This window comes from Anguilla rostrata, chromosome 2, assembly GCF_018555375.3.
Source record: "Anguilla rostrata isolate EN2019 chromosome 2, ASM1855537v3, whole genome shotgun sequence".
Lineage (NCBI taxonomy): Eukaryota > Metazoa > Chordata > Actinopteri > Anguilliformes > Anguillidae > Anguilla > Anguilla rostrata.
This window is the reverse complement of record NC_057934.1, coordinates 72,532,566-72,543,035: the sequence shown is the minus strand read 5'-3', so window position 1 is coordinate 72,543,035 and position 10,470 is coordinate 72,532,566. Positions and strand designations below refer to the sequence as shown.

The following is a 10,470-nucleotide window of genomic DNA, read 5'->3' as shown; positions in this document are numbered from 1 at the left end:
TGCAGGAGGCTCCTCTTCAGCACATCTTCCCTGAAGGATTTCCACAACAGGACTGTGGCGTCATTATCCCAACCTGCAGGGGTGATGCAGCAGCACCCAAAGCAAAACGAAACAAAAAACAGGGGAGACATAAAAACTACACATTGCTGTGTTTCTTTCTACATTATAGCCAAACAGTCTTCACAAATGACACTTGTGTCAAGTCAAGTTTATCATCACAAAATATCAACTATTGGACAACAAGGGAAATTACTTATGAAGAACAAATTGGTCAAACACTTTTTATAAAATAAAATAAAAATCATACCTGTTTGTCCCAGTTATAGTGCTTTTTTCAGATGTCCAAAATCTGAATTACCAGAAGCAGAACTATAAACCACGCTATTAAAGACACTTTAAAATCGTTGGCTTACCAGCATTTATTCAATCCTTGAACACAAAATAAGCACCCACCAAATAACAATCCCCCAAAATCAGGAGTGGGGTTCCCGCAAGCACAGGGCTGCAGTTACAGACAATGGGTTTGGGAATTGAATATGCCCAGTTCCACACTGGGGAAATCTTCTAAATTTGATGGCAAATAAATGTGAACTTTTGGGTCATTGAAATGAAATTTTTATTTAAACATTTTCTTAAATGTTATCAAATGTATTCAGGTGTACTGAATAGATGTGTAGGGCTTTGCGCCTGAATTTTCTGGTGGCAAGCTTGTGGATTCTTAAAACAGCTTTTGTTTTAAAACAAGCCCTACTCACAATGTGCACACTTCTATGGCTTTTCACCTATATGAATTCTCAGGTGTACATTTAAATCATTTAGACTAGAGAAACACTTATCGCACTGAGAACAGTAGGGTTTTTCACCTGTAAGAATTGTCTGGTGGCTATTTAAATGACATTCTGGAATAGCACCTCCCACTTTGAGGACATTTGTAGGGCTTTTCAGGAGTGTGAATCTTCACGTTTATTTAAAGTAGATTTAGTATTAAAACACATAGCACAATATGTACACTTGTATGGCTTATCACCTGTATGAATTCTAAAGTGTGTATTTAAAGCACATTTTGTACGAAAACATTTGCCACATTGAAAACATTCACTGGGCTCAGGGGCGGCCAATGGCATAGGCGGGCCGCCCCTGCCGCAAAATGGCAGAGGGGCGCCGCAAGAGAATGTTTTTTTCCCTCTAGTGGCGTCAACAGAGTACTGTCGCTAATAACCCAACCGTTGCATCTTGCCACACTGTCAGCCATTATGTGGTTCCGACACTGACAAACCGGCCCTTCAGGAGCAGTCGGTGTGGCTCGACAAGAGAGCACTCAGGGTGCCACTGACACCACCGGAGTGAATTTACGAACGCACCCCGTCTGACACCGTGCGTTGCACAATTCCAACCGGTCAGTGCGTTAGTTGCACATGTAAATAGTATGTCAAATAGTTTTGTTTTTTTTTTAATTTAAAAACTGTTACAGCCAAATTTTAGGCTAAGTGACGCTTATGTTCAATGATAAAAAGACATGTATTAGGAAAAATGATTGGAAATAAAACAATTTATTGATTTCTAATGCCCCCTTTTGATATTTCCATTCAATGTTTTACTCATGCCACAATAATGTAATATTTTTGAGTTGAAATATCTTCATATCTTGGGGGCTTTTCCAAGCAAATATTGATATGCGATTAATTGTGATTCATTTGATTAATCAGCATATCATGTAATTTAATCGATTGACAGCCCTATAATTAATATGTTATTTATTATATATTGTACTTTACTTATTGATATTGTTTTACAATGTTTAATTTCTTGCATTAAAGTATAAAAAAATTAAGTGGTGTTTAGTGTTCAGAGTTGGGCACAGATTGGGGGGGGGCGCCAATCTAAAATCTCACCTAGGGCTCCAACATTGTCAGGGCCGGCCCTGATTGGGCTTTACACCTGAATGAATAGTCAGATGTCTATTTAAAGCATACCTTCTTGAAACACATTTCTGTACATTTGTATCAGATTTGGCACAAAAGCACTTCCCACACTGTGTATATTTGTATGGCTTTTCACCTGCATGAATTCTCAGGTGAATTTTTAAATGACTTTTCTGCTGAAAATGCTTGCCACAATGAATACATTGGTTGGGCTTTGCACCTGTATGACTTCTCAGGTGTGCATATGAAGCTGATTTTATAGGAAACCACTTCTCACACTGTGCACACTTGTAGAGTTTTTCAACTGCACAAATATCACCAGTGGCGGCTGGTGAAAAATATTCTGGGTGGGGCTCTGCCATATTCAGTCAGTTTCAGTAGCTATGTACAAAGGAAAATGGGGTCAGGGGAACTTCTGCGTGTGTGTGTTTGCGTGTCTGACATCTTATTTGTACAGGAATTTTGCCCTTCTGTCCTTCTGAGTGGCAAACCTCTCAATGACCCTATTATTGAAGTCAGGAATGTTTCTGATAAGTTTTTTCTCCATGGAGAGCATAGCCAGAGCATTCAGGCGATCCTGTGTCATGGTGTTCCTCAGGAAGGTCTTGATCCTCTTTAAGGTAGAGAAGCACCTCTCTGATTCTGCTGTTGTCATGGGTGTGGTGATGAGAATCTTGAGAAGACTGACAGTCTCAGTGAACGAGCCCTGAAGGTTGTTCTCCATAAAAAACTGGAACAGAGTCAGTGCACCACTGCAAGCCTTGAACTCATCGTTCTCATAGATCAGGGATAGTTCTGTTTTGAGCTTGGCCTTGTTCAACATGGGGTAGGCCTCCACTGCGGTTTCCAGTGCTGAATCTGGGAACTTTACGGTGTGTGCTGGGAACAAGTCTCCTTGCAACAGAGTGGCACTGATGAGGTGCTTGGTGAAAGAGAACCGCTCCTTGGCATGACTCAAAACGGTATCACATACCTACGAAATGGTACATAATTTTTAAAAGAAACAGGGCAGTACACATAGTAAACGGCAGAATTAAATTTTCACACCTCTCAGTCTAAATAATGTCATCAGTATCCTCTTACGAGATGAGCATGTTATTTTGTGACAAGCGAGGACAGCTCACTGCTTAATATCAGGAATGTGAAATAGCCACATCTGAACACTTCCTCAGTAGCTGTGTGGTGAATGAAACCTATCACATGGCAGTATTTAAAAAATGTATAACTCTTTTATTATTACACAGGAATTTAAGGTGGCAGACAGTGATACATAGCAGAGGGTAATTTTACATATCTTCACACATTAATAAATAATAAAATAGGTAAAAACACCTAATTGAGTGTCAGAACTATGTTACAGTTTACCTCTGTAGCCAAACGCTGTTGTTCTTCTTGTCCTAGTGTCCTCCGTTTCTTTGTTGGCTGCTGCTTCACAGATCCACTGTATTCCCCATGCAGAGAAGGAATGGAGTCCCTGATCCAAAACACAAGTTACCATCCACAATTACCGTCTCAGAAACGAACCTACTGGAGACATAACTTTAGTCTGTCAATGTGTACTGTGTTTAATAAACTATCTACCTTATCATCCTAACTGGATTTCCTATTCACTGTCTTTAAAATGTTGAAACAAGTATTTATGAGTTGCTCTAGTGTGTTCAGCCATGCAGATTTATGTTTTTACAGACTGTTTAAGATTGAAACAATTTTCTCATAATAAGCATTTTCTCAGCCAATGATAAATAATTATTTACCTGATCGTTTGCATGCTGTCGGTGAACCTCTGGATGATTCCTGTGATGTAGACAGAGTTGATGTCCCTCTTCTGCAGCTGGTTAAACAGCAGGTCCACGTGTGGCATGATCTTGTGAAACAATGCCAGGAAAAAGCAGAAATCCTCATCTTCCAGCATTCTCACAAAGCCCCCGGCCTCTCTGACAGTTGGAGGATCAAAGTTACCAGAGTCTCTGATGGTCTGGAAACACCGTAGGAGGTCGTCCTTGTGCTCGTACACAGTGTTAACAGCACGAGTGTGGAAGTTCCACCTTGTTGTTGAAGTTCCGGGAAGTTTGCGTGCCACCACTTGATCAAGCACGGTGGTTCGCTTCAATGACCAGGAGAAGAATGCAGCAAATCCACCGAGGTCTGAAAAAAAAGTGCTGATCCTGGGGATGTGTGAAGTTGCCTGCTGCATGATGAGGTTCAGCTGATGCGCATAGCAGTGGACGTAGTGTGCACTTCCATAGACATCCTTTACCTTACGCTGCACTCCACCTGTGGCTCCCCTCATCACGGCAGCCCCGTCATAGGCCTGGGCGATTAGTCTGCTCTCTTGTCCCTCGGGGAGGACAGTGCTAAGACTCTCCAACAGCGCTGTGGCGATTGTGTCAGCGGTCGCATTCTGAAGAGGGATGAACTCAAAAAAACGCTCTTGGACGTTGTTATGGATGTCGATGTACCGCAGCACAAGCACCAACTGGCAGTGGGTGGAAATGTCAGTTGTCTCATCTACCCTAATAGCAAGATAATCGGCATTTTTTACTTCCTCCAGAATGTAATCTTTAGAAACTGACAGCATGCAGTCCAAAAGTTCATTTTGCACAGTCATTGAGGTGCCTTTGAAAACGGTAGCTGTCTTAAGGTGCTCCTCCAACACACTGTCTAGTGAGGCGACAAGATCTACTAAACCCCTGAAAACACCCGGGTTGTCTGAGGATTCGGTCTCATTGTGGCCGCGCAAGGCCAGCTCAAAGGCTCCGCAGAATTTAACACAGTCAATTATCTTTGATAAAATGTGCCTGTTCTTATCCACCTCTTCGTTGTGTTTCCTCACCGCAATCCTGTGGCGTTCGTCCAGTTGCGTAGCTATGTCAACTCTGCCTAGCATGGCTAGCTTGACCGTATTCTCCATGTGTGCCCTGGTACACTCATGTTTCTTAATCTTCTCAGATAAATGTTTCATGTCCCTTACTCCTGTAACAGTCCATGTTGTATCTGTCCCCTTCGTTTTAAAAAGTAAGCATGGGAAGCAAAATACGGCATTTACATGACTGCACCCAGCTAGCCAAGCCTTTCTGTTGTACCAATTACGGGAGAAACCTCGCGTGTACGTTCTACCTTTTTCGCTAGCCTGTTGTCTGATTTTGATGTCAGGTTGATCTGGGCCAAGCTCTTTGACTTGTAGTTTCTCCACCAAAGTTCTCCTCTCAAATGGATTTTGGAGAAGAGATCTTATTGAATTGATCATTATGTCACCTTTATTTATACTTGAATTAATTATCATGGGTTCAATTATTACATTAATTCTACAATGTTTATGTTTGTTGCCACTGTTTGTACTTTTCTGAACAACACTGGTCTGATTATTCCCATTCTTTATGTCACACTGATTATTTAAATCCTCACATCGGGTAGGCAGATTAATTTCATTTTTACAGTTTGGGTTTGGCTCTCCTGCACATTGCCATGGTTCCGTCATCACAGTATTCATGAGATCACTCATTAACCTTTCACTGGATTTACACTTAATTTGATCAGATTTAATATCAATACATTTAATATCCTGCAAGTCACTGATGTGTTCTGGTTTAATATATCCTCCATCATCAGCCTCTGTTTTGATTTGGTCAGGATGAAGATGTAATACATATCCCAGCTCTGTACTGTTGAGGCTCTCGCTCTTAAAATCCCCAGCGTGGGTGGAGCCCAGATCAGTTTCTGTTTTAATCAGTGATGTGTGTGTATGGTGTACATCACGGACCCCACTTTGTGCTGTAACACACTCTGGCTCCAGTGTGTTGAGTCCTGGTGCAGCACACTCTGTCTCTGACTCTGCCATGCAGACAGACTCCAGTCCACTGAGTTCCTCTTCTTTCTGTCTGATCCTGTGCTGCTCAGTAAGCTCTGGTAGTGTTGTCTCAGTGTCCTGTCTCAGACAGACTCCTGCCTGCATCATACTGCTGCTCAAAGGTGTTCAGAACTGCAGCTCCTGGAGGGAAACAGAGGAAAGGATTTAGTTACGCAGTGCAGCTAAATACAGATGTCACTCCTCACTGGGGTGCTTAATGCTCTTAAGTTCAGACAGCTTGGTTATAGAGGAGTGTGACAACGGCAATCGTGATCTAAAATTTTAAGGTATGGACTATAAAATTTCACTGTGATTGTGCATGGTCTGTGCAGTGTGTACCAGAACCATAAGGGGTGACATAAGGTGCCACACACAACTCCTCTTTGTTCAAAAGAAATGGCGCAAGGTAGAGGGTTGCTTTGGATAGAACGGGAAACCATTTACTTAAGTATCTGGGTAGAGGAGGGAATTTTTAAAAAACTGAGAAAGTGAGACACAACAAACCAAACCAAAGGGCCTATAAAATTATTTCAAAATGCTACGATCTACAGAAAAAGCCATACTCATAAGTGCTAAATTGATGAGGAGAAAAAGCATACCGTGCCTCTATTCATTATAGTTTGTCATAAAAACTCACGCCTCTGGTTACTAGAGCTGTCAAAAGAACTTTGCTTGTGAAAATTGCTTGTGAACTAGCCACCATATTTGTCCAAAGTAAACGTTGCTATGGTTACATGTCACTCTCCTGTCCTGCTCTCAAGAACACGTCTGTTACTTGTACCTACATAAATAATGAATTTACTTTCTGTTGTTAAATGTGTATAGTTTATAGGGAGTGTATTCAGTGTATACAACTGTATTCACTCTCATCAGTTCATACGGTCGTCACTCCCGAAAACTGCCAGTGTGTAAGTGGCCAGTCTTAATCAAACAGGCCCAACTGCAGCAGCTGACATTTTTTACACTCGGCAGTCCCTCAGATGCCTGATTGACCATTGGGGGCACTCTTCCATTACTAGGTGGGGGAAACCCTTCCTCCCTCGCTGGGTGACACCAAGCCTCAGGTGAAATTTAAAAACAAGACTTTAATAGCCACTTCTAACTTCAACAGCGTATTCTTTTGAGTGTTTACACTCATCACCACGAAGCCATCACAGAAATTCAAAGAAATTATTTGAACTTTAAGCCCATATGAGGAGATTAAAAAGACATTTAATGACGGTTAATGAATTTGTCCCAGAACGGGTGGGGAAAACCTCACCCATTTAGGGGGTGTTCTATTTAAGGCTTTATCACTCCAGATGCTTGGAAAATGGCTTAAATGAAGCAAGTCACATGTAGCAAGCCACTTATTTACAATACTATCTTACATTCACAATTTAGATAGGAATAATGTGACAAAAATGCAATTATCCTGGCAAAAATTAAGTGATCTCCTTCAGTTTGAAATTAAATCTGAGATCATAAAGAGAGAGTCCCCAAATCTATCCAAAATATCTAAACTGTACATTTCTGTAAATCATAACAATCATATTTATCTACATATCAACTGTTTTGACACATGAAACTCACTTTACCATAATTTTTCTTTCCATCAATTTCTAGTCATTGCATAATAATAGTAAAAGTACCAATTAATCAGGTATATATCTTGCAAACCAAGTCAAACAGAAAAAAGAACCCTAATACAGGTTATATAACAGTTTTGCATATTTCTAGGACTTCCACATGTTCCACGGTTAAAGAGAACATTGAGGTCGATCCAACGAGGTAACGCCATACTAGCTGTATTATTTAGCGACACGTTTAATGCTTTGCATTTGCAACCTAACCAATTTGGACCAGTACGCTGTGAAAATTTCAAAATGAACTCCACCATCACGTGCATTTAGCAGGTCATATTAGCAAACATATATCTTAAGCAAACATTAGTGAATGAAAAGTTGCTTTAAGCGATTGAAGCTTGCTGGTAAACAAAACGCAACTCAAATAATCAAGATTATGGGAGTGAAAGCTTACCTTATTAGCTGATGATTCAAAATCAATCGTTTGTTTAACGTAATATAATAATCAGTGGCGAATGATTGTGCGAACCAAAAAGCGTGTAAACTTTCGAAGAGGTTTGTGAATGAACGGAAACTCGCCGCAAAACGAATCGATAGATGGAGTTTCAAAATAAAAGTCAATTTTAAATGCAAAATAAAAGTACACTTTAACCCCCCCCCCCCCCCATAGGGAGGTAATTAGTCAAATATTGCCTCGCAGACTGATGCTACTGGTAGGAGGTTAGAAAAGTAGCTGATGCCTATAAACTGCCAATCAGCATGCCAATATATTATATATCATATATTGACATGCTGATTGGTCATAGGTCATAGCTTACAAATATGATAGCGATTATGATTGTTAATTGTTCCGCACTGTGGTAGCGTTTTATTGCTAACGTTACCTGCTTTGCATGGTAAATCATAGAAAGACATGATGCGTCACAAAAACTATTACACTACTAATAACTAACGCTTACATTACAATGCGAAATATTCTCATTATAAAATACCACTAACCTATTTAAAGACACTCAATTTCAAAAATAACATAAATATTTTGAGCAGTAATACCTACATAGCAATGATGAAATCTTACCCGTTTTCAATAAGATAGAGACAGAGACAGTCCGTCTATCAGGAAACATATGGCTTAGCTATGCCCAGAAGTCCTCAATAATAATAGTATTTTCCAAGAAATTACGAAAAATCGTTGATGTTTCGTCAGGTGCAGCGTCTTTTCTGCTAGCAGAGTGAATGCATAAATGAATACGGTGATAACAAAACTTTCGATTATACTGACCAATAAAACGCTATTCCAAAAGCAAACATAGACATACATCATTAGACAGTTTATACTCTCACCTATTGAATAAGTGGGTTGTCAATCAAACCAGACTGTACTAAAAAGTGCGACAACGCCGTAAACAACGTGTGGTATTATGCACAGCTGTTTTGGAATTTAAGGCTACCCAGGCATCACAAATGCGCATATTTCACAAACGGATTGCCCAAGACAATACCACTCAGTCTCTTCTTTCTTCTTCTTCTTCGTCTTCCAACCGGTGCATTCGCGCCACCCACCAAAATTTAAAACGCAAAAAAAAAGTTGAAGGGCCCTCTCCAGAGACTGTAAAAGGCCCCCTCTAGAGCCGTTTGTCCGTTCTGGGCTTACTGTAGAAACATGGCGGTGCAATATGGCACCCTCCGTGGAAGAGGACCCACTCCCTATGTAGATACATAAGGGCTCATTCTAAGGTAACGAAAACACAACAATTCTTATTTTCATGGGATTATACACTATTTGAAACACACTTATGAATATTATATTCCATTTCTGCCACGTCTGTTCCGCTAGATGCCACTAAATTCTACACACTGCACCTTTAAAAGCATTAAAGACTTAACCTTATTAGTTAGGCTCTAAGGCCAATATTCAATCAATAAAACAAGCCAGACCAAATTTGAACACCTTCTATATCCCTGTACCCTCTTTTTATAATCTATGTGCATTATCTGGTGCTACTGAATTAAAATTTCCTGGAAAAATGAGGGATAGCAGAAAGAACAAATTTCACTATACTAGTTCCAATACTTTTGGAAGACACCGTGTTGCACAATTCATGCTCTGATTTATGTATCAGGAATTAAACTAGGCTACATTTACAATACTGCATCACCAATCAGCCACCCTAGCTACTACAAGCTTCACCCTTAGAAAAGTAGCTACAAAAAACGAATCGCCTACAGAAAATATATAAATACAGAACAGAAAAAACACGCAAATAAATGCATAAAGAACCATTAAATGATACTGGGTCAATTTAATTATTTTATTTATTCATTTTCTCATACTTCTATGCATTCTTTAAATTTTGTAATTTCTCCATACTCGACCTCGGTGCTTCCTTAGGGGCGGCTGCCGCCTAAGCACCCACAGCAAACAGAAATAACCAGCCAGCTACAAACGCCGATCCTAGAAGTTTTCTTATCACTCACACTCACTCGTCAATCAGTTAAGTCCCCAGATGACGACATTCTAAACATTTATGAGCCGTTTATGAGCTGAGCTAGCTGACCAAGACGAGTAAGAGGAAGACACAGACAGCAAATTGACTGCTTGATTAAAGGATTGGGGCCTTCTTACTGTGAATAATTAACTGAAAATAAATTATTTACTCAGCAGTAGGCTATACCTAAGAACAGGCGATAGGATGCAACACAATTCAGCATATATTTCTAGAATTTAAAGATGTTCACGGAATAATTTCAAGAACAACGTACCGTCGCACATACAAGGTAATGACATCGCAGCTATATTATTTAGCGACATCGTTAACTCTGTAATTGACCAATTCACGGAGAAATTGCTAACGTTAATGTTGGACCAGTAGGCTATGAAATTTTAGAAATGAAATGTACACTCACGTGTGTTTAGCAGCTAGCCTACTGCAATACGAGAAAACGGATAGTCAATATTGTGCAAACATTAATGAATGAAAACTAATCCGATTTTAAGGTTGCCGAAAATTAACAGCATTCTCAAAGCATCAAGATTATGGAAAAATAACTTTCCCTTAGGTCTATTCGTTGATGATTTAATGACATCAACTCTATCGTTTATTTAATGCACCGTAGTAGCATCGAGTCTGCAGTT

At 40.0% G+C, this 10,470-nt stretch overlaps 3 protein-coding genes and 1 long non-coding RNA gene across 9 annotated transcripts in view; 3 read left to right on the top strand and 1 right to left on the bottom strand.

Annotated features, from left to right (window-relative positions):
• LOC135249413 (zinc finger protein ZFP2-like) overlaps nucleotides 1-10,470 on the top strand; it is a 144,586-nt gene that overhangs the window by 9,625 nt on the left and 124,491 nt on the right. The window lies entirely within an intron of this gene.
• Nucleotides 1-10,470, top strand: part of LOC135249365 (deleted in malignant brain tumors 1 protein-like) — a 197,638-nt gene that overhangs the window by 122,091 nt on the left and 65,077 nt on the right. The window lies entirely within an intron of this gene.
• LOC135249370 (zinc finger protein ZFP2-like) overlaps nucleotides 395-10,470 on the bottom strand; it is a 34,927-nt gene continuing 24,851 nt past the window's right edge. For 3 of the 5 annotated variants that reach the window (XM_064324928.1, XM_064324926.1, XM_064324927.1), the window contains 3 exons: nucleotides 3,677-5,910; nucleotides 3,288-3,396; nucleotides 395-2,895 (listed from right to left, as the gene is read on the bottom strand). In XM_064324928.1, the coding sequence (XP_064180998.1) occupies nucleotides 2,368-2,895; nucleotides 3,288-3,396; nucleotides 3,677-5,877 (2,838 nt within the window). In that variant the 5' untranslated portion in view covers nucleotides 5,878-5,910 and the 3' untranslated portion in view covers nucleotides 395-2,367. Of the gene's footprint in view, nucleotides 2,896-3,287; nucleotides 3,397-3,676; nucleotides 5,911-7,788; nucleotides 7,994-10,241; nucleotides 10,378-10,470 lie in introns of those variants that run through there. The other 2 variants (XM_064324931.1, XM_064324930.1) reach the window with 2 other exon arrangements.
• Nucleotides 2,891-3,516, top strand: LOC135249466 (uncharacterized). Its single transcript, XR_010328685.1, has 2 exons — nucleotides 2,891-3,202; nucleotides 3,324-3,516. It is a non-coding gene; the product is annotated as an uncharacterized LOC135249466 (long non-coding RNA).